Source organism: Rhamphochromis longiceps, linkage group LG14, assembly GCF_057381845.1.
Source record: "Rhamphochromis longiceps isolate RC_006_pf linkage group LG14, R_longiceps_female_GT1.1, whole genome shotgun sequence".
In the NCBI taxonomy this organism is placed as follows: Eukaryota; Metazoa; Chordata; class Actinopteri; order Cichliformes; family Cichlidae; genus Rhamphochromis; species Rhamphochromis longiceps.
Genome location: NC_140570.1, coordinates 21,733,845 through 21,758,341, shown reverse-complemented (window position 1 = coordinate 21,758,341; position 24,497 = coordinate 21,733,845). Strand labels below are relative to the sequence as shown.

The 24,497-nt window shown below is 39.7% G+C and overlaps 1 protein-coding gene across 3 annotated transcripts; it reads left to right on the top strand.

The window, feature by feature from the left end:
* Positions 1-4,179: 4,179 nt before the first annotated feature.
* On the top strand, positions 4,180-24,075 carry foxn1 (forkhead box N1). 3 transcript variants are annotated; one of them, XM_085380069.1, is made up of 9 exons: positions 4,180-4,337; positions 16,052-16,133; positions 16,751-17,047; positions 17,239-17,334; positions 17,485-17,606; positions 17,730-17,826; positions 21,696-21,912; positions 22,008-22,469; positions 22,838-24,075. In XM_085380069.1, the coding sequence occupies exons 1-9, from the start codon at positions 4,180-4,182 to the stop codon at positions 23,146-23,148; spliced, it is 1,842 nt and encodes a 613-aa protein (XP_085236195.1). In that variant the 3' UTR covers positions 23,149-24,075. The 3 variants fall into 3 exon arrangements, with proteins under 3 accessions (XP_085236195.1, XP_085236196.1, XP_085236194.1); XM_085380070.1 differs by lacking the exon at positions 4,180-4,337 and having other exon boundaries at positions 16,071-16,133; positions 21,696-21,903; XM_085380068.1 differs by lacking the exon at positions 4,180-4,337 and having other exon boundaries at positions 16,071-16,193; positions 16,751-17,099; positions 17,162-17,334; positions 21,696-21,903.
* The last annotated feature ends 422 nt before the right edge of the window (positions 24,076-24,497 follow it).

The window sequence follows — 24,497 nt, the reverse complement described above, 5'->3', positions numbered from 1 at the left end:
TATTGTTCTATGTTGTCTTCTTTGTTATAACATGTTCAGGCCTACATCACTGACCCTTGGCATCGTGTAATCTCTGACCAAACTGACATGTGGGATCATATTCAGGTAATAAAGCATGCATGAAGCAATGTCCTTATTTACCTTCACAGGAGACAAAGTGGTGTTGTGTCAGTTGTGCTGTACTGGGATACAGTGCATACCTTTGCTTGTGAGTACCCCACTGCATGTTATCCTTTTCCCATTGATGGGCATCATGGAATATAGCAGTGCCATATAGCAGGCATGTTTTTAGCTGCTATATATTTAAACTGTTGTAATGTCTGTGTGCATTTATATGTATTTGTCAGAGACTGATAATTGTTTCTCCCGAAATCCTTTTACTGCTCGCCCTTTCTTTGTTATGCCTGCAGTTCATTATATTGGGTTCTGTGGATTGTACTCTGTGGAACTCTGAAAGAACAGAAAGGATTATGAAGGCAACAAGACATACCAAACAATCAACGGAGCGATCAAAGATGAATATAAAAGCATGGAGCATGAGCTTCGCAGAGGGCTGTGCGCTTGTTATAGTCACATTTCTGGTTTTGTCTGAGTTCATACTTGGCTGAAACCACTGTGCTCCTTTTAACAAAGACAAACTCTTGGCACAGTAGTTGTTTATTACACAGCTTTGGATGTGTACCGATCACCAAATAGTGACATCTTGTATCAGTGCGGGCTGTTATTGTATTAACCTGGTAATAATTGCTTCTCTAATCTTTTGGGTTTATTAACACGTTTCTAGGAGCTTTATTTTTAGACCCATTTGCTGAAATAGAATCGTGATTTTTTAATTTAATATAGGAAATTAGGCATATGATGTTCTGTGGCCAGAATAAGACCATCATTGTTGCTCTGCACCGTCTCCACTTTACCCCTGATGCTGTGGGAAGTCCAGAGGTCACCTAATGAGATCAGTATAGTTGTTTATAACAGGTATAAAGTTATTAACACTTTTATGATAAAAAGATGACTGGCACTTTTTCAGGATCAGATTTTGAAGGTATGAAATCTGACACTGAAGGTTTATCGGCTCTATTTTATATGAGTCTTCCTGTTCACTTGAAATGGAACCATCTTTACATTTGTGCTTTCATTTGCAGAGTCACACTGACACGGTCATGATGAAGAAACAAAAGCACAAGTCAGCTTGTTTTAGGAGGATAAGAGGAGGGATGCTAAAGTAAAAAGACTTTTCATACTGTGATTATACATGCAGCACAAAGGAAAGTGTGCTTTTCACTGTTGCGTCACAGTTTAACCTCTGTAACTTCTCTCTTAAAGATAAAAACACAGCTTTTTTACGATTTTATGCTGTTTTCTGTAACAGCCAAAGATACAGTCAGTTACTTTTACCGCCTGTGACAACTCATCTCGCTGATTCAGTGGTTTCTAATTAACTTTATACCAACTCCTTGCAGAGATGTAGCCTGATAGCCTCAAGGTCAAGCCTGTGCAGCAGTTCCTGCTGTGCTGTTCATCAGTCAAACTACTTCAGTGTCAAAGATTAATTTTTCTTCCTTGGTAACTTAAGTTGAGCATGTCTTGCTCCTGCTTATGAGCAACAAGGCCGTGGTGCTCCTCAAAAAGCTGAAACATCAGTGTGTTTTGCACACAGAAGGGTGACATAATGATTAACACACACTTGGTTTAAAAGGTGTGATGCAGACTTTCGGGTGCCAATAGTCCATTAGTCACTTTGGGAAAGTGGAAAAACCTGTTGAAGTACAAACCAAGTTACAACAACACATTAAAGCATTCTTGTGTTTCATCTTTGCGAAATACATTCATTATCTGGAGACAATATAGAGGAAGGCTTTCGGACAGAAAATAAACAGCTATCGAGGTGCTTTTGATATTATTGTATTTCTTTGTCTCCTTGTTCTTGTCGTGGTTCCACGGAGCATCCTTTATGCTCCGCTGAAGATGATTTGCATTTGCCAGATGTTCAGCAAGACCATATTTTTATAAAGATAATGCAGTCTATTAATATTTGGATGTTGGGATCAAGAAGTCTGAAATTCCACTGTGGATTGAAGAAAGAAGAAAAAGAAAGAGATTAATCGCTTTGGCATTTCTACATTGCTGTGTGTGTGCTGGTGGCCACATTCACTGAACGTTCCAGCAGTGTTGTTTCCACCAAGGTCTTTGTACTAATACTGGCCTTCATGGTGAGACACAACATGACACTAACAAGAACAATAAGAAGAAGAATATCATGAAAACCTTTCAAACAAGCCCACAACATGGTGAATATCACCCTCAGAGGCAGAGATACAAATCTCTTATATCTTTAACCTTTAAATGTATTAAAACTTCAATAAGTTCATCTTGGTTTTGGTCATTTGTGACTTAAAAAAAATGTATTGCAAAACAAAAAGCTTTACAGCCTGGCCATGCACATCATTTGGCTGTGATAGTATTTTAATGTTTGTATAGATTTACATACAAAGCTCTATAAGTGAGCATGTTGATATGCACACAGGGTTTTGGATAAAGATTATATCCAATTTTTTGATAAGCAGCTTATATTAATCCTCATATATCTGATCTTTATTATCTAATTGCATGGCCATAATGTCCTGAATATTACCATGGAAACTGATCTCAGGAAGCTTAAGCAGCAAATGCAATGTGAACGTGCCTCCGTGGTTTGATAAATTGCCATCGATCTTATTAGAAAGCTGATGGTGTTAACAAAACATTGCATTGTCTCGGGTCAAGCACTAGACATAATTTGTTTTCTTTGAGCGAAGGCAGCAATCATCCCGCTGGAGTCATAACAGCCATCATAACCACTAACGCGGGGAACATAGCCACGTTTCAGCTGAGTGTATTTCCAAGCTGGGCTAATAGCAGTACTAATTATTTGAAAAACATCTCCTACTTTTGCAGGACTGCAACAACGAGGCTTGCAGCTGTCTTTGTAGTTCTAATCAAAGCTCCTTCATGTGGCCTGATAGCCACTGAGGCCTCTTACAACAAGCAGGTTACAAACTTACAAAGTAAATAACAAACAGTTCTTTACTTGTATTTCTGAGCAGAAAAAATAGTTTTAGTTGTGCAGGTATAAAACTGCATTCAGTTTGTTATTTGCCTAACCTGGTAAACATGGTTTTGATATAGTTGATATATATATGAAAATGAAGTAGATTGTTAATTTTAATGTTTTTGATTTTAGATATAGGGGATTTGTATAATCTTTATTACTCATATTATGAACAATCCCCCTTTTTTTGCAATATAGATAATGATTTTAGGGTTAGCCCCAATTTAAGCACGGTGAAATCAGTGAAAAATAGAGAACATGGAGCAAAATGTGGCCCGTAAAATATCTTAATTCACTCAATATTGAAATGCTTTTTGAAATGTTATGTTGGCTGTATTTTAGATTGGCTCTTTCAATGTCCACAACATCGATATGATTTTGCACTTGATTCCCAAGCAGCATCGTTTTAGTTTATTTTGATTTAATGATACTTTATTGACCCTTAATTGGATGAGCAGAACAGAATGAATAGATGGATGGATATTTTATTGTGTTTGCATTTTATACATCTTACATAATGGTTCACATTAGGTCTACTGACAGGATATCTACATAAAAATGGCTTCGTGGGGATTGCTGTTCCTCTGTTCAACCTCAGTACAAATTGTGTTTTTGGTATTAAGCATACATGTGAAACTGCAATTCTGTCAGTATGGTTAGATTGTGCACATGGTAGTGCACAGAAATGTGATAATCAAACTTTTGATTATTTGATCAAAGGTAGAATATTTAACTTACTTAAAGAAAGCACATCTTTACAATAGCGACACTGCAGATCCAAGAGTTGTAGTTACTTTTAAATCTAATGATGGGCTCAAATCTCATTGCCATCTATAGGATTATGACCACTGACCCCTCGGCTGATTTAAGGAGAGCCATGGGAACAGGAGGCAAATCCTTTCAAGGGGTCAAGTGGGAGAAATTCAAAATGATTGAAGGTCAGAAAAATCTATTATATGACGCTGATTGAAAACATTTCATTGAACCTCTTGGCAGGGGGCCGTATATCTGCTGTATGTGAAGGCATGGGGCAAAAAGGACTTTAAAATGGTGGAAGCAGAAAACTCAAAGGGTCAAAGGAGTAAGCAGGTATGAAGCCCAGAAGATTTTTATTTAATCTACAGACCATGCTCCTGGTAAAGGCTGGACGACAGCATCACACAAAGGAAAATCTATCACTCGCTCTCAGGGATTTGATTCTCACAGTTATGGAAGTTCAAGAAGGTCCAACTGATGTCAGCTATCAGAGGTAAGACTCAACATTTATGCCTTTATATAGGATGTGAGGGGTTATTACACCACTCACATCCCAGTGTTGTGTTTTGTGCCCTGTAATGCTGCAGTACAGCTGGGTTATCCCAAGACTCAAGCTACTGATCATGTAATAATAAGTGAGAAGAGAATCAATATGATGCATAATGATCTGAAATGCAAGTGGAAAGCTTTACTGCTTTAATGCACCTCTGATTTTTAATAACTGGTCATGAAATGGTAATTTCTTTCAAATGGGATACCAAGAACAGTCATTTGGAGAAACAGCTGCACATTTTATTATTCAATATCCCTGGGATACCAACTGTAATTACTGAATTCATTTAAGTGTACACTGAGCCATAAATGTGAAGTACTCTGTGATAAAGCTCGCTGCCTCAGGCACTCTGAATGAATGTTTTCCTGAGTTTTTAAAGGCCATTCATAAATCATTATTTCTAATGTGGAATTTCAGCTCTATTCTCACTTTATCGCACACACCCCTGTGTGCGATAAAGTGCTGTGTACTGTGTACTGACACGTGTGTAGCTTCAAATGCTTAAATTAAACAGGATGGCTAAGCTGTGGATCTGAGGAAGAAAATATAGTCGATGGCCTGGTGTTATAACGTCCACTTTGGGAAGAGCACGTGCAGCCACACCATTAAAGGTCCACCCTATAATAGTCCTGATTTGTTAATGATCACACATATTTCATGCTTACTGTAATAAAGGAGGTCTGCTATCAGGTAAAGTTCTGCTTAGATTTAGCTGTATACATTGTTCTTGTAGCTTTAAGGATTACTCTCAGCACATGTAGATACACTATGGTTTTCACGTTTCAGCCACTTTCCCCCAACATTCCTTATCTCTCTTTATCGTTTGTGAATAAAGAGTCAAATGCCCAATTTGTCAGTTTGAGGCCATGCAAAACAAAACAAATCAATGTTTAATTTAACCAGCTGGTTTAAAAAAAAAAAAAGCATGTTTGCCTTCAGGTGATATTTGATTGACAATTTATGTGATCTGATGGCCACAGGAAATCCATCCCTCTTAAAAAGGTTTACATTTTGTCATATGTATACAAAGAAGAGACAAAAAAAAAAGAAAAAGAAAAAATGAAAAAGATGGGCCGTCAAACGCTGCATACAGTGTAAATAAAAACAGAATGCAGTGATTGGCAAATCTCAGATGCTCATATTTTATTCACAATAGAACAAACATGTTGAAAATTGATCATTTTAAGAAACATTAACTCATTTTAAATTGGATGACAGGATTATGTCTCACAAAAGAAGGGAGATGACAACAAAATCCTGTAAAAGAACAAAGAAACCATTTTTACCTACTTGTTATATTGGCAACAGGTCAGTAACATGGTTTGGTATTAAAAACAATCTTAGAGAGGCAGAGTTTCTCCCAATTAAAAATGGGCAGAGATTCACCAGTCTGTAGAGACAGTGCCCAATATTATCATAAAATGAAAAGATTCAGTGGAATCGGGAGAAATCTGTGTGCAAGGGATAAAGATGAAGATTACATCTATGTAATTTTCAGGTCCTCGGACCGCACTGAATTAAAAACCGACATGATTCTGTCATGGAAATCACCTGATGGACACATGAACACGTTCAGAAATGACTGTCGATATGTAAACGTGATCCAGAAATGCTGCTGTCTTCTCTGAACCACAGCAGCAAAATATTTTGGGAAAACTTGAAAGCTTTAATACTAAACTGGCCAAACTTTTTGAGATGTGTTTTTGCCATTGATTTCAAAATAAATGAGCATTTTTCTTAAAATGATACATTTCCCCAGTGTAAACATTTGATATGAGTAAAATAAGGGTTTATGAGATCAGCCAATCATTGCAACCCCCCCCCCCCAAAAGAAACCAAACACCCCCCCCCCCAAAAGAAACCCCCAAACAAACCCCCCCCCCCAAAAAAAACAAAAACAAAAAAAAACTGCTTCATTTATTAGCTGGTACCTAGTCTTATTACTCCAGCTTTAAACACCATTAAAATTTTATTGAACGGAAAGGTAGACATATACATGCGTGACTTTTAATCAATAACTAACACAATGAGAGACCCGCTAGTTAACCAGGGTGAATGCCAGTTTTTGCCCATTGAGCGCGAGGATAGGCTCCAGACACTCAGACGACCCTAAACTAGTTAAATTAACATAATGGATGGATAACTGTCGACTGGACTAGTGATGATGGTAGAATTTGTTAGTGATGTTTTGGGTAACAACACATAAAACTAATATCTTTAAAGAACAAGAAAACAACACCAGGTCAAAATTCAAATATTAGCCAACAAATCACAAACATGACGTCTGTTTCACATTGTAAAGTATGTCATGAAGCAGGTACTGCATATGAGTGGTGTGCTAACATATTACAGCACAGCTCTGCTTTGAGCTGAAAAGCAAAGTTAGCAGGCTAATAATGCTAACACGTTTAGCAAATTTCCATTTTTATGTTGATCATTTTGGGGTCTTTTTTTAATTTCCAGGAATGACTTTAGTTTTTGCGGATAAAAGATAAAAAAGAAAGTTTAAAAAAAAATTTATGAGGGAGTAATCCAGCCGACAGCTGCTAAATAAAGATCAGGAAGCAATTTAACAAGTACATGCCCGTCGGCAGCGTGTCAGCAGAGATATTTATCTATTTAAGGTACATACCATTTTGCCATATCTGCTATTAGCGAGTCTGTGGTGACATGGAGGGGACGGTCAGAGAAGAAACAGACATGAAAATGTCATCCTTTTAATTTATTGTTTAACCCATTCATTTTCATAATGGCTTACAATGTAGGTTAGAGGCTGATCACTGACCTGATCAAACAACGAAACTGGATGTGCAAGTTAGTGTGCATTTGTTTTTCTGCAGGATTTTTATTTGCATATAGCAGAGAGTAAATTATATGCAAAAGCCCTCAAAGAAAACAACATTCACTCTAAACATTCACTCACCTGTCATGATTTTAGATCTGGCTTACGTGTTATGTAATTCTAAAGATATGTCAAGTTCAAAACCGTACAAACTGTGCTCTGACTTGCTGTCAGAGGCATTGTTTTGTTGCTCCAGCTCTAGAAAACATGATATTGCAACTGAGAACAGCACCAGAGCAATTATTTTCCAGAAGACATTGAGACTTTGACTAAAGAGCCCCCCAGATTCTGTTCCCACATTACTCCCTCCTCAAGATCTTCATCTTTGGCAGAAAAGGCCTTGGGCACCATCTTCACTCTGCAGAGGCCTTGCATTGTAACACAAGAGTTTATTCAGTCTGTAACTAATCCTCAGTCTTTCTCTGTCATTCGGCCTCACCCTCTCATTGAGGACAGGGTTTGTTCAAGGTATAGCTACGAGCTAAGGCTGCTGTTGTTCCTGGTTCATTGGGAGGATAGGATAGGAATCTACCTGTATTGACATACCTTTACTCCCTCTCTCACATTCTTCGGTAAATATCTACCTCAGTTTCTTTTCAAGCTTAACAGCTGATTTTTAAACACTAGTTCCTAAAAATATCAGGGATCTTAAAATGTACGTGGGAGCTGCCTGGTGGTCCTAAGATCAGTTTGACTTCAGATTCTGCAGCCCGTAAGAAACAACTGGTGGATATGTCCACGAGGTATGACATTTACTGTTACTGGTTACATCAGAAACTAACATTTCCAGAATGACTGCTTCTGTTCACTAGCAACAGCAGCAGTGGCGCGTTTGTATTCTTGCAGGCTTCAAATGCACAAACGGTGTTGCCTGCATTCACCTGTGCACATGTTTGTTTGAACACTCAATAGTTAAATGAAAACAGATCATAGTGAAGGCAGCCTTTGCCATGGGCAAGCTCAGAAAGCAGGGCAAGATGCCCGTTCTGTGCTGTGAGCGGTGCTGTATTTTATGTCCCGTACAGACAGCCAAACATTCAGAGAAAAGACTGATGGAAGGAGGAAGAGAGGGCTGCCAGCTGCCAGTGACTGCACCAAGTAGATCTTTTGAAACCTGTTCCAGCAGGTTTTTCTTTCTTATTGCTGGGCTAGCTTGGACGAGTGCCCCACACACACACACACACACACACACACACACACACACACACACACACACACACACACGAGGATGATATTCCGAGCTGCCAAAATCTGAAACCAACCCATCAACCATTTCCATACACATTTAAACAGTCAATCTAATCGAAGTACCTCACTATCAGGTATAAGGAAGTGGGAGGTGCACAGGTCCACAGGAGAAATAGACTTAAGCTGTCAACAGAGGTTAGAGGGCTGAGTGAGAGAACCTAACTGGGACAAGAAAGAGCAGCCACTGAATCCAAAAACTAGGTGAGTTAAATTACTAGTTGTTGTATCATTGTAGGATCTTTACCTTACAATATAGGAGAGTGTTCTTGTGATTTGGCGCTATGTAAATAAAAGTGAAATGAATAGTTGTGGTAAATTTTTGTAAGCTTTCTTTGATATTTTCTGACATTGTTATTTTTATGCTTACCATGAGTGAGTTAGTTTATTATCCTTCTATTAATGGCAAAGTTGCAGCACTGCAGTATTGCTGCTGGCATGGGTGCAGGAGAGGAATCCTCATTAACCTCTGAACTTTGAGTGGCAACGTTCTCATGCCAACACAACTGTCATCGGTATCATCCAGGCCATTAACAGATCTGCCTGCTCTTTTTCCCCCCCCCAATAACAACAGACTTCGAGGTGAATTACCCACCTTCACAATCGTGTGCGTAAGACTTAGCTTGTGGGGAGAAACAGTAATAATTTAGCTTTGCTTATTCTGACAGTTGACTGCTGACATATGCATCAAGCTTCCTCGTGTTTTGTAGAAAATGTTGGCGTAAGGAGGCATCTATTCCAAACAAATTGCATGATAGCAAGTAGTTAAAAAGAACCCCTATACATTATGTAATCCTCACAACATCACCCAGAGAGAATTTCAGCCTGCAGCAAGAAAAGCATTCATGAGAAAATGAACACATTTTACTTGATACCTTAGTGACAGCCACCAGATTTGTTTCCATTAAAACAACTGACATGTGATCTAATGAGGGATCATATGCCCTATCCTCAAATTAAGGGTTTAAAGTAGTTGACTAAAATGAAAACAGTAAATAGTCCAGCTAGATGTGGTTGTCTTGGAACATTACCTTAATTTGCACACCCCCATGAAATGCAAATACAAATGACACATTATGCAGCAGTCAAATCCCACATGAATTCAGGCCAGATACTGATTCAATACAACAACCATAAATGTACCACCCACTTCCTGCTCACCAGACCACAAACTTTAAAATCATCCGGTCTGTGAAGACGTAACTGAAAAGCAACTCAGCTAGCCAGACAATTGGTATCTCGTCTTCAGCTTACCTGTCATTTAGCTGTTTGCGGTTACTGGCACTGCCTCAGATCATGAGATTTGCATATTAGGATTTCATAATGGGCTGAGAAATATGTGAAGAGTGGGATGGGAGTTCTTGAAACGCTGAATCACTGAGTTTAGAGGGAATAATTATTCAACTTGACACAAATGAAAATTTATCTGCCTTCTACTAACACAAAAATAAATACTACTGACCTACATACCAAATCTTCCACATTAATTTCTGGGCGTGTCCTGTATGATCCTGTGAAACTGGCAGCGGACCCTTTGGATCCTGTGGGTTGAGGGGTGGCACCTGCATGGCTAGTCCTTGTTGTCTACATCATTGGTTATGTGTCAAAGAAGCATCCATATGGATCCCAAAACCTAAGGTTTCCCATCATAGGGTTTTATTGTTAATACAACTGCCCATGTTTTAAATGTGATAGCTGGCCAGTGTAAGTGATTTAAAATAAGTCCATCATCTTCTGAAATTCTTGCCCATTCTTTGCAAAACAGCTCCAGCTCAGTCAGATTAGATGGACAGCGTTTGTGAACAGCAGTTTTCAGATCTTGCCACAGATTCTCGATTGGATTAAGATCTGGACTTTGACTGGGCCATTCTAACACATGGATATGGCTTTATGTTTAGGGTCGTTGTCCTGCTGGAAGGCGAACCTCCGCCCCAGTCTCAAGTCTTTTGCAGACTCCAAGAGGTTTTCTTCCAAGATTGCCCTGTATGTGGCTCCATCCATCTTCCCATCAACTCTGACCAGCTTCCCTGTCCCTGCTGAAGAGAAGCACCCCCAGAGCATGATGCTGCCACCACCATATTTGACAGTGGGGATGGTGTGTTCAGAGTGATGTGCAGTATTAGTTTTCAGCCACACATAGCGTTTTGCACTTTGGCCAAAAAGTTCCATTTTGGTCTCATCTGACCAGAGCACCTTCTTCCACATGTTTGCTGTGTCCCCTTCTAGTTTGTGGCAAACTGCAAACGGGACTTCTTATGGTTTTCTGTTAACAATGGCATTCTTCTTGCCACTCTTCCATAAAGGCCAACTTTGTGCAGTGCACGACTAATAGTTGTCCTATGGACAGATTCCCCCACCTGAGCTGTAGATCTCTGCAGCTCGTCCAGAGTCACCATGGGCCTCTTGGCTGCATTTCTCATCAGCGTTCTCCTTGTTCGGCCTGTGAGTTTAGGTGGACGGCTTCGTCTTGGTAGGTTTACAGTTGTGCCATACTCCTTCCATTTCTGAATGATCGCTTGAACAGTGCTCCGTGGGATGTTCAAGGCTTGGGAAATCTTTTTGTAGCCTAAGCCTGCTTTAAATTTCTCAATAACTTTATCCCTGACGTGTCTGGTGTGTTCTTTGGACTTCATGGTGTTGTTGCTCCCAATATTCTCTTAGACAACCTCTGAGGCCGTCACAGGGCAGCTGTATTTGTACTGACATTAGATTACACACAGGTGCACTCTATTTAGTCATTAGCACTCATCAGGCAATGTCTATGGGCAACTGACTGCACTCAGACCAAAGGGGGCTGAATAATTACGCACACCCCACTTTTCAGTTATTTATTTATAAAAAAAAATGTTTGGAATCATGTCTGATTTTCGTTCCACTTCTCACGTGTACACCACTTTGTGTTGGTCTTTCACGTGAAATTCCAATAAAATTGATTCATGTTTGTGGCTTTAATGTGACAAAATGTGGGAAAGTACAAGTGGGCTGAATACTTTTGCAAGCCACTGTAGCTGGAAATGTGCCGCGGGCACATTCATACATTTGAATCAGCTACAGCGTCTTGTCCACAGCTTGTCAGCTTTCACATGTGATTTATTTATTATTCATTCCACTGACAGCCATCGGTGTTGTTTCTGTGACACAATCATTAGAGAAGAATTTGCATATTATAAGCTCAATATGTCACCATAGGGCAGGGCAGAATCTGACATGTGACTGTTGAAGGTTCTTTAAGTCAAAATGTTTTCATTAGCATTGCATAAAGGTAAGGGTAAAGTTTATTTATTAAGCGCTTTTCATAGACAGGTAGTCACAAAGCGCTGCACACAGAGATTAAAATAAACAGTACAATAAATAGACAATAAATAGCAAAATGCACAATATACACAATATAGAGTTTAAATGTAAATTAAAAAATATAAAAATATGAAAAGCATTGGTCAACAGAAAGCTTGTTTAAACAGTAAAGTTTTTAACTGTTTTTTAAAGGATTCCACAGAGTCAACCAAACGTAGTTGTAGAGGCAGACTGTTCCACAGCCTTGGTGCCACAGACTGAAAGGCTCTGTCCCCTTTCGTCTTCAGACGTGTTCTGGGAGCAACCAACAAACTCTGAGTCTGTGAGTGGAGACGGCGAGCAGTAGTGTATTTTGTGAGAAGCTTGGATAAATAATCTGGGGCTTGGCCATTTAGTGCTCTGTACGTTAAAACAATAATTTTAAAACAAATTCTAAAATCTATTGGGAGCCAATGTAAAGAACATAAAATAGGAGTGATGTGAGCTCGCTTGTTAGAGCGAGTTAGTAGTCTGGCTGCTGCGTTTTGTATAGCATATATTACTGCAATTAAGTCATTGAGTGTGATTGGAGAAAAAGAAGTAAATGACGCGAGACAACAAGGGGCATCTTCATAGGGGGAGGCACTCGAGGAGATTTTGGATCTCAAGTCCATCACCTTATTTACAAAGTAATTGAGGAAAGTGCTACAATCTTCGTCAGAAAGTAACACAGCATGCTGAGTTGGAGGAGAAACAATACTGTTGATAGTATCAAATAGAATTAATAGAATAAAATGGTCACTTTCATTCTTATTGTTTCACAGTACATTAAAAATAATTGCAATTGCAAGACTCATATAATGATAAAGAATAGATGTTAAATGCTCATAAAATTTCATCATCTTTGTCCAGTTCCACTGAAGCACATACAAACCGAACCACCTGACTGAATTTATCAAATATAACAAAATAATAGCACAACAAAACCCATTTTAATATTCACATTAAAAAGTACACAAATTGAATTTTTTCATGCATAACATCCACCATCCTACATCTACTGCTGCTTGCAGAGGTCAAAAAGTATATTATACAATATTTTCTATATCATGATTAAAACTTATGTGTAGATGCAACCACAGAAATTGTGACACTTTGTGGTAAAATCTACACCCATAAAAAAAATAATTTCCAATAATTTAAAACAAGATTATTTAGCTTGAATAATTTACATAACAAATAACCCCGAACTGAAGATCAAAGGGTTGCAGCATTCACTCTTAGCACAAAACTCTGATCTTGTGTTTAATTTGGACTATTCTGCCTCTATGTATTAAACATAAGAAGCCAAGTGGTCATAATCTAACAATAAATGACACAAACTATCTCAGTAGTTAAAAGCCTGGTTTACAGTTAAATGCTAGTTAAAAGAGGCTAACTGTGTAAAATCCAGGAAAGTGTCAAAAATGGAAATGCATACATGCAATACATTATTTGTTCATGTAGAGTATTACAAGTATCACATGCTCTGTTAAGTTTAAAGAATTATTTTCTAAAATAAAATAGAAAACTCACTAGATTGCTGATTGTTAAAAGGGAATGTGAGTTGGAACATTTAGAAAGCATAAGAAATAGAAAGGAATAGAATAAAATAGCAGACATGAGAGTCATGAAGCTCCTTGAAACTATTAGCGCACAATTTTATCCTGACTTGCTGATGAATCCTCACAGCTGACCTATTTACAGATTTAATACTTACACAAGATTAGTCACTTAAATTTCTGTCTCTTGTGCATTAATAGTCATCCAAAAGTACCATAAAAAGCATGGACAAAATAAAAAATCCTTTTCATATATGAGAAAGATTTTTAAGACTGAACAGGTATGCGTTTTTTCATTTTGGGTAAATTTCACATCAAAGTCTTGGTAGTGTCATGTCAAGTGTAGGAGCCTCTCAACCGCCCTAATACATGTATACTTTCATGTTTAAATAAAATGGAAATCATGAACACTGATCTTTGTAACATTACAAAACTTTTTTTGTTTTTTTGTGCAAAATGAGCAAAGAGATAGAGGAACAACCTCTCTTTTTAAGATAGATGCAGTTTTTAAAAACTACACAACTTTTAGGTATTGATTTATGGAAACACAGATAAGCACACATACACACACATTATGGCCACCGCTACAGCGCCTTCTTTTCTTACTAAAAGTGCATCCGTTCTGGCTGGTGACAGTGTCTGTCAAGCAGATGAGAGGATTTGTTGCCACAGTGATGAAAACGTCAATCTCTCAGCTTTCACCTCGACACTTTAGCCTCCTTTGATGTGAACAGAAAGAGCTACGATTGCTACTTCTCTCTTTTCCACACACAAACTTTCTAAGAGAGGCACTTTGTCCGCCTCAGCATTACTTTACTTTACGTGACCCAGCGCCACGGTTTGTTGGCAGTTTTAATGAGCTTGGTTTATGTGGAGGCTGAGGTTACCTTTACTGGAACCAGGGCCACGTGTCTCACACCTCTGATGGGATCACATAACACTTTCAGATAACCCTCCTGACCCACATACGTCCACCAGCACTTTGGAGTTTTAATGCTCTGGTGGTGAAAATGAACTCAGCTGTTCCCACGCCTGCATTCGTGCTGTCAGATTTACAGTAGAGAAATGACTCACACGATATTATCACAAAGGATCAGTGAACAGAAGTGCTTTCCCCAAACATGTCAGAGTTGATTCCTCTTATGTTGATTCCTCTTAAATGCCAAAGATAATACAGTTTGACAGACATGAAATGTTATTTTAGCACCAACAAGGTGAATCCAAAAGAGTTATTACAGTAGCTGAAAACTTGGCATTTCTCAGTATAGTGTTCAGTGTGTCTTTAAAAGACTTAGGAAACTGGATCGGTAGGGGGGAAAAGGAGAATTCACAGGCCTAGAAAACTCTATAGCAGATGAACAGTATCAGTATCATGTCATTTAAATGTATGAAAATTTACCAACTACCTCAGACATGTAGTTGGCTCTTCAGTTCTGTTTACTCAAGTCTCATTGGAAATGTTCTCAGTGAAAGGATGGCTGTCGAGAAACAATTCTTAAAAGATGGGAAACAGGGAGAAGAATGGAAAAAGCTGGACAACTGGACTGAAAATCAGTGTCAACAGATATTATTAATTGATGTATACAAATCCATTATGAATGTCAAAAGAGAGGTACACGGTGAGTATCTGTAGAAGTCCAGTCCTTGAGAGCTACTGTCCTGCAGCGTTTAGATGCATCCTTGTTCCAACACATCGGAATCAAATTAATGGCTTGTTACCAATCCTTTGCCAAACTTGATGGCAAGTTGAAGAGGTAATTCAGCTATTTAATTCAGCTGTGTTGGAGTATAGATGGCTGTCTCGATGGAGTTTAATAAATTCAGCCACCTGCTCCTTGCTATGTAAAATATAACAGGACACTGGCGTAAATGCTTGATCATCTCACACTTCTGTTTAATCAGTCTTCTTTTTGACGTTTATTCAGCTGTGTGAAAACTATAACTTTAATCTCAGCCAAACCGATTTACTCACGAACTAATAAAACACTGAAAAAAGCCAAACAAAAACATTAAATGCATTTGGACAGCATTTGTCGCGTCGCTGTGACGTAATCGGCCTACAAACGCGGCATCAGGAGGGTGCAGCCTATGAATTTGGACACCCCCTGTATCTTGAGGACTGGAGTTGGAGACCCCTGGTCTACAGCCATCTTTAAAACACAGTGGAACACTATGAGCCTTGGATTGGCCTCCCCAAAGATCAACATTATCGACAGTGTGGACTAATCTTGACAGAGAACAGGACAAAATGCAGCCAAGATCCAAAGAAGAGCTTTAAATGTCTTAAAGACTAATTGAAGAAATTACAAGAAAGCTTGCCTAAGGCTGCGTTAAAGATGCTTTTGCGTTGCACTGCATCAATTTCCTATTTTCCTAGCAAAATATAAACAAATGTGAGCTTTAACTGCACAGCTTTTGCCAATTTTGTCACATCCTAGCAAGCAGTGCAGTCTTTAAGCTGTGCACTGCTAGCTTAAACTAAGATAAGCTAAGCAGCTGCCAGATACAACATCATTATATTTAGCATACAAAAATGACACCAGAGTCAGTCTCGTTGTCTTATTTTGGTCCAGCAGCATTTAAGTTTTTACTAAATTACTTTCACAGCTTTTTTTAACGTTCAATTTGACTAAAGCCCCTGACAACAACCCAAACGTTTCTCATTTAGCTTGTTTTCACAAATGTCTTCACAGCAGCAGGTTTTGGTGCAGGATGTCACAGTCACTGACATTTTCCCCGAGCAGCAAATCTCATCATCAAACATCACCCCCTCAGGTGAGTCTACACACCTGTGAACCCTTTGGAGCCTCACATCAACAGATGGTAGAAACAGAGGCAGCCGCCTCTGGCATTGCTATTTTAACCCAAAATGACCTTCTTTTTTTTTTTTAATGTAACACTGCAAATAAACCAGTTCTGAATCTGCTTTGAGTCACATCTAGCTGCTATCTGCATTTCTGTGTAGTGTTTCTGAATTAAACTGAGTGAGTTTTTCAAAAATAACAAGAACAAAGTATATGAGGGCGGGGATTGTACAGCTACCCACTTGCAGACAGATACAACTTATGCCACTTTAATGCTTATTAAATAGAACTTAAACTACTGTCAGGATAAATAAACCCGTCTTAAATCCTTCAAAAAGACTTCTGACACATTTTATTTTGTGGCCACACTCTAAATAACAATAAAATAAATAAGAATAGTAATAAATAAAGATGGCACACTTCTCTGTTTACCTTAGGGGATTCCCTGGAAAAACTGTTATTGAATTCTTTGTTTAAAATTAAAGTGGAGAGATGGGTGCCACCTGTTTTGCAGCAGTTAGCATATTTGTATTTCCAAGTAAATCCAGCCTGTGTCAAATCACTGTGATGATGGTTTTCACACCACAGACCAAAGAAGGCAGCTGCTTCACCCAGGAAAAGAGCAACACCTTGAGTCTGAGAACTGCAGCAGTGAGCAGGAGGCACAGCGCTGATGGAATGATCAGTTCACGGTCAGGGCGAGGGGACCTGGACGCTGACCGTTTCCACCCGTATCAGCGACAGTTCAGTGACGGAGCAGTGACAGAGTGCCTACAACAGTGCTCTTCTTCCTTTAGCAGTCTGCATGAGGTGTGCAGTCCTGGCAGTCATTCGCACAGCAGCGATATGCCACCATCCTGGGACCAGTACAATGGCAGCATTCAGGTTTCTATCCTTATGATACTCTCATTTTATCCTTCCATATTAATAAAGTTTTGTACAGCCAAAAGCAGCCTGATTGATTTGACACAGGAAGATAGACAGGCCAAAAAAAAAAAGATCCACCACATCACAGCAAAAAACACTGTCTTGAAAGCTTCTCCAAACATTTTTCCTTCATTTACTTACATTTGCAGAACTCATATCCAGAGCTACCAGGCATACCTGTGGATCCTCCCTGTTTTCTATCTCAGAGCTATCCATCCTACAGCTCAGCAAGTCCTCAACAACAGGTGAGTGTCCTGCTTCAGGCACTCAGAAATGCTTTAGAGGACATGACGTTTAGGACACGAGTAATATCTAATATTTGCATTTATGATATGGTGTGCACATTGGACTATAACACAGTGGTCAGATCATGATTTCTTCTCTGTTCTCAAAAGGTCTCTTCTAGACTGTATCCTAACAAGGACCAGTCCAGCACCTCAAAATATAGTCTCTCCAGCCAGTCACACCAGGACGACACCACACAGTCCATCTTTCCTAAGCCCATTTACTCATACAGGTCTGAAGCTAAATCTTTTGTCTACCTTTTTTTACTTACTAATATTTAATACTGTCCGTGCTATCACAAGCAGGGTAGCTTTTTAAAATATATAATTATAAATAAAATTCTTTATTGTGGCAGCATTTTGATTTTCATGGCTCTGAAGAACAGCAAAACAGGAAGTCTCCCAGTCAGCGAGATCTACAGCTTCATGACTGAACACTTCCCATATTTCAAGGTACCACAACGTTATTATTAAATACTTTACTTAAGCATGTTGGCTCACTGAGACCAAGGTTTCTTTTCAAGAGACATTTGTGTGCTAAAGACATTTTTGTTTTAAGGGTAAACATACAGACACGTGATATAGAAACAAAGCATGTGACATAGTCACTATGACCCAGTGCTTTGAGTTTATTTTTGACTTTTGATTCTCTTTCTTGGATTTAAGTTTTAGCTTTGTATTAGTTAGTCCTGAGTTTTGTATTTTCTAGTGCATCATAGTTTATTATTTCTAGTTCCTGATTCTTGTTTTGTTACATTAGCTCCCTTTCGTGACCAGTCTGTTTCTAATCTCGTCTCTGTGTCTTGTCATCAAGAGCTCCTGTTGTAGTCTGTCTAGTCTCTATGGTTTGTCTCTTCAGTCAGTCATATTTCCATGTTTGTTTATTTCCAGTCCCTGTGTCAAATTCATGTGTCTCAATTTTGGTCTCAGTGTTTGTTACTTCCTGTTTTATTTTGATAATCCCTTATTCCTATACGCATTGCATTCAGTTTTTCTTCCTCTGTGTCCTTACTAGAGATGGACCGATCCGATATTACGTATCGGTATCGGTCCGATACTGACCTAAATTACTGGATCGGATATTGGAGAAAAATAAAAAATGTAATCCGATCCATTAAATATCACAAAAGCACCTCACAAAACTTGCAACACGCCGTAACTCGCCTCAGAACGTTAGCACGTCAGAGCAGTATGCATCACCTGATAGAGCGGCTGTGGCATGCGGGACCTGTCGGTGGTCTGGATAGCATGTGGAGCTTCGCTAGCAACCCGGCATTTCATCTCCAACAAAGTTATCCCCGAGAGAAGTAAAAAAAGTGTGTAAGTCCATCTCTGAATGTTTGTAAAGCATTCCTGCGTTAAGCTTAACAAGCGATATATGGAGCGACTGCCTCTTCTTGCTGCTACTTCAATCATGAAACTGCTTAACAATCAGCTGATCGGCTTTTCTGTCGAGTCCATGTCTCTTGTTTGTTTTTGGCCCACTTCGTGCCAGAAAGAGGAAACCAGCGGCTGAACAACAGCAGCACGTTTAAGCTTGATCAGCTGTTGTTAGAATTTATTTAATATTACTTTCTACTCGAGGATCTTTTCCTACGTAGCTGACGGCTGGTAACTGTGCAGGGGCGGATCTAGCAAAGTTTAGCCAGGGGGGCCGATAGGGCATTAACAGGGAAAAGGGGGCACAAAGACATACTTTTCTTTCTTATTCTCATTTAAAATGTCTAGCTTTTAATAAATAATTATCTGACACCCAAAGTTTTAATTTGATGTAAAAGGAATAGAAGTCAATTACTGTATATAGTGACTATTAAGTCTAATATATATATACCCTAGTAAGCTATAGTACTTTTTCCTTTGGAAAGGTACCATCTGTGCAGTCTGCAATTTTGTTGAAGAAAGATGTTGAATCTATTTAATATTTCTTGAAAAATAATTGATTTCTGTGCATTTTTTTTCACACTGCATCAAATTAAGGTTGATTACGTCGATTAAGCATCATGAGGTGGAGCGTGAGGGGTGGTTCCCTATTTTTTATTTATTTATTTTTGTTGTTGCTGGGAGTTGGAACCCTATTAGTTAGGTTGCTTAATATTTATGCTAAGTACTCTTTAAAAAACCAGAATAGGGAGGATGGTGTAGGTTTAAGTTTATTAGATTGATCAGTATTGCTGAACTATGAAATTTTTTTTTTGCATACAGGTATAACAGAATAGCTTTAGTGTAGTTGTTGTTTTAAACTTGAGTATGAACTTATACAAAATGCAGCAAGATATTAAAAAAAAACAGTTGTTGATTAAAAAACACTATATCAGATTCATATCGGTATCGGCAGATATCCAAATTTATGATATCGTATCGGACATAAAAAAGTGGTATCGTGCCATCTCTAGTCCTTACTCCAGATTAGTCGCTGCTGTGTTCACAGCTGTCTCAACTTCCTGTGTCTGTCCCAGTCTTCCCTTGCTCTTTGTTGTGTTCTTGAGTATACAAGTGTCTCTTGACACTGAACTGACATGTGGGACTTCATTGTAATGGGCTTCCTAAATGTTATTCTGTGTGTTTAATCGAAGTGGAACCATGAGTGTACACTCAAAAAAATCTTTATGCCCAAAATGCTGATTAACGAACTGATTTGGTTTTTCTTTTTGCGAATTTAAAGTGTAAAAGATTCAATATAATAGATTACCATTAAAACTTGATTGATATGTGTGCAGTTTATACCAAGCGTATTTTCCTTAGTGATTAATTAATTAATAGTAGTTTAAATAAACAAACCTTTCAGTACTTCAGAAACGTTTTTTAAGGGCAATTTTGTAACAGCTGTTCCAGGGTAAAGGACAGAAAAATACAATTGTTAACAAACGTAACAGAAAATAGTTGTAAGACAGTAGCTCATATATTTAAATGGAGCATTTTTCATTATTAAGCGATTTTAAGTGTTTTACTGATATTGCAATTTTTTTCTGGGAACCATGGAAATCACTTCATGGGCTTGGGAACATTTCTGAAAACCCATGCCTCCTTTCCAAAGCTGTTCAGTGGGCTGAATTGGGGACTTTGCTGGCCCATTTCTTATGTTTAACACCCCTGCTATACATCATTTGCTCTCAGTTCTCACGCACGGTATTAATTTACAAATAAAACAGTGATGCACTTTTTTGTTGGAGGGAGGTATACATATCAATGCATTGCATCCTTTTTTTGGTGAGGAGTTCTAAGTAACAGATTAGATTAGATTAGTTACGCTCATAAAATACTCCACATCTAAAGGAGCCAGCTGAGGTGGTTCGGGCATCTGACAAGGATGCCTCCTAGGCGCCTCCTGGGTGAGGTGTTCCGGGCATGTCCCACCGGAAGGAGGCCCCGGGGCAGACCCAGGACACGCTGGAGAGATTATATCTCTCGGCTGGCCTGGGAACGCCTTGGTGTTCCCCCGGATAAGCTGGAGGAAGTGGCTGGGGAGAGGGAGGTCTGGGCTTCTCTGCTTAGGCTGCTGCCCCTGCGACCCGGCCCCGGATAAAGCGGAAGAAAATGGATGGATAAAATACCTTTATTGGACTTGAACCCTGCAAACGACAAATATTTTACATTTTCCAGCCATCTATGAATCAGTTCAATAGGTTCAGAGTAACTTCTGGAGGGAGCTGAAAGACTTGCTGCCATTCATATTAAAGATGGCTTATAGATGGCTGTTTTCCAAACAGCTGCCTAAAAAAAAAAAAGAATGAAAAAAAAAGTTAAACATATGCTGCAGGGCTCGAATATACATGAGACAGATGAAATGATATTTGAAGAAAAGTTGGGTTCACTTTGTAAAAGCTGTTTCTAGATACGTCTAAATGCTTCAATCAACACATCACTTATGTGCAGTTCAGTGGACACTTGTTATGGCATGCAGATACCATTTACTGGCAGAGCAGATGGTGGCAATATTAATATACTGTGTGTTGTAATATTCCCTGCAGGGTGGACTGAGTACCCTGATTTTATTAGATGGTTCACAATTAATTTATAGTTGCTCTCAAGATATTTTAACAAGAATGTAACACATGCAGCGGAAGACAATCAGGCAAGTGAGGTCGAGTTTCTTTCAAAGTCATACTCAAGATGTGGAAAAAAAAAACTGTGGAAACTATGGAAAAATGTTCTGTTTGGAATTCTGTATAGGGTGTTCCCCGAAACAATGAATCATAATAACATTCATGAGCCATCAGGAGAATTTGTCCAGTTTGTTTAAAGTAATATGAGGTGTCCCAGCAGCCAAGTGGTTCACTTTTAACATAAATGTTCTTCATTTATCTTTTTCTTCCTGTGTTCAGACGGCTCCTGATGGATGGAAGAACTCTGTGCGGCACAATCTGTCCCTGAATAAGTGCTTTGAGAAGGTGGAGAACAAGAATGGCAGCACGTCTCGTAAAGGCTGCCTGTGGGCGCTCAATCCAGCCAAGGTGGAGAAAATGCAGGAGGAGCTGCACAAGTGGCGCCGGAAAGACCCCGTTACTATTCGCAGGAGCATGGCAAAGCCAGGTCAGTCCCGTAGGTATCCAACCTGAGAAATTGCAGAGTAGAAATTAAGGTATACAGAAGATTCTTTTCTACTACTTATTTTGCTTGTTTTACTTTTCCTGTAGAAGATCTTGATCGACTACTGGGAGAAAGACCGGAAAGACTCAGGTCTGTGCCACCGAACCCCAAATCAGGCACATTAACCAGAGCGACCCCTGTCTACAACCCCTCCGCTTTTACTTGTACTCCAGCTGAGCTTCGCCCAGCATGCCAGCCCATTTGCCAGTCACTTTATGCTCACCTTCAGCCTCAGCAGCCCTTCTACCTCCCCCCTGCTGTCACACACCCCAGCAACTCATTCGCCCTCTTCTCACCCTGTGGACAGCAGCCTGCAGCCGGTATCCCATCATCCACTGGAAGCCTCAACTCACCGGTAGCTGGGAAGATACCACCTGTTTATAACAATGCTCTCCAGTGTGATTACAGTGTTGAGCCCAGGACCACCATGCAGGAGTTTCTGCTGGAGGGAGACACCACTTATGACATTGACATGCTCAACCCCAGTCTGACTGACCTTCAGCTGCAAGGTATGAAAGACAGGAACAATACGGAGGGAAAATGAGTGCACCAAGATTTGCTTGTGCAAGCTTCAGCAGATATTTATTACTGATACTGACAAACTGGTTTAAAAGCTGATAGGAAAGAAAAGGGAATTTAGGAGCTGTGTCTTAGTTGCATAGTTTGCCCACCAGAGAGCACTGAAGAGTTGAGTTCCTTGCTTGGTAGACAAAGCCCATCATAATCTTTTACACAACTTTAGATCAGTCTGCATTTCTGCAGGCTGCTTTAACTGTAAAAATAACAAAATAGCAAACTGTTGTGTGAGTGTAGCATCCCTGCTAAATAATGATTGGTGTTGCTCTCTAAAATATGACCTGTGGTTCCTTTTTTGCAGGTAACCTGTGGGAGGAGCTGAGAGTCGACAGTCTGGTGGCAGAACCACAAGTTAGCACAAGCTCGTCCGCTACCTTTGTCCCTCAGAACCACCACATCCAGAGCAGCGGCCTGCATGTCGTGCCTCCCATCAGTCAGACATCAGCTGTGGTTGCCAGCGGTCGTTGTGAAGCGGAGTACGAGGACGGGGACGAAGGGCGAAATGTGGAGCAGCATGGCTGTTTTAACGGACTAAATCCCGTATTATATTCAGGAGTGGAAAGCTTGGCTGGGTATCTGACCTCCTGCACTGCATCCGTCTCTTTAGTGTAAACCTTCGCTCTATGGATTTGATGTACCATGTGAGTCTGAACGAGGAATATAGTTTCAAGCAGTTTCACACTACAGTGTATGATTGGTGGTAATTTAAGCCCCGTGGCGTGTCCAGCGGGGTGGCCTTGGGGGGCCCCCCCAAACCAGACTGGCCACCCCGAAGCTAAAACAATAAAATTCAATTAAATATCAAATGTATGATTATGTTTCATAGTGAAGCTCAGATATCCGAGTGTAACTGAATGCAGCATCGGCTTCTGCACTATGAGCATCATGTTAGCAAAGGTAGGAGAGCCAAGCACGAAAGACGGCACCACAGAAAACAATTTTTCTGCGAAAGATTAGCAGGTTAACATAGCTGGACTGGCCATCGGGCATACCGGGCATTTGTCCGGTGGGCTGATGACTTATTTATTTATTTATTTTGTAACGGCATGAACAATGAGAGGTGGTGGATTGGCCAGATGCTGGCCGATGTGTAAAAATAACTCAGTTGTTTGGTGGTGGCTATGGCGGAGCTTCCACAGAGGCAACAGGTGGATGAGGGAAAGCAGGAGGAGGAGAGACCCGAGGCGGCCACCAGTCCGAGTGTCAGGTGAACTGAACTTCAGATAAGAAGTTATGACCTGCAGTCTATCTGGGTCAGATATAAACCAAGTTTAGGTGGAGTTTATTTTCGTTGTGCTGACTTTTTACAGTCAGTTACAATAACTCGTACTGCGTGAGCTAGCATGACAGAGTTTCTATACAGCTGTGTGGGTGCTATGATGTTACTGATAGTGAACTTTATTGTATTCATAAGGTTAGTTGGTAGAGTTGCCAACGGCTCCTTAAAAATGGAATGGTCCCTCATTCAGAGAAAATATTATGCGTCTCGTATTGAGCTGAGAAGAGACGCAGTTTGTCCCGTACTTCAGCTAGAATGAAAAAAAGACACAAAGCTGGAGTTATTCTGTCGTTAGGCTGCACAGCTGCCTCTTCTTCTCTCATCCTCTCACCCTCCCTCTCCTGTTGCTACTTCAATCATGAAACTGATCAATGATCAGCTGATCGGCTGTTTATCGCTCACTTTGCGCCAGAAAGAGGAAACCAGCGGATGTCGCCCTAAACAACAGCAGCATGTTTAAGCTTGATCAGCTGTTGTTAGAATTTATTTAATATTAATTTCTAGTATCAGCTGATGTTTGCTGGAGCCACAGCTGTAAACCTGCTGGTTATGATATCAGTTTGTATATCTGGTGAGAGGGAAACATGAAGATGAAACCAGGAGATGTCCTTACTGAAGCATCAGAGCTGAACAGGTAATGGAGAAACAGGTTTACCTTTTAGGTGACATGAATGAGTTGAAG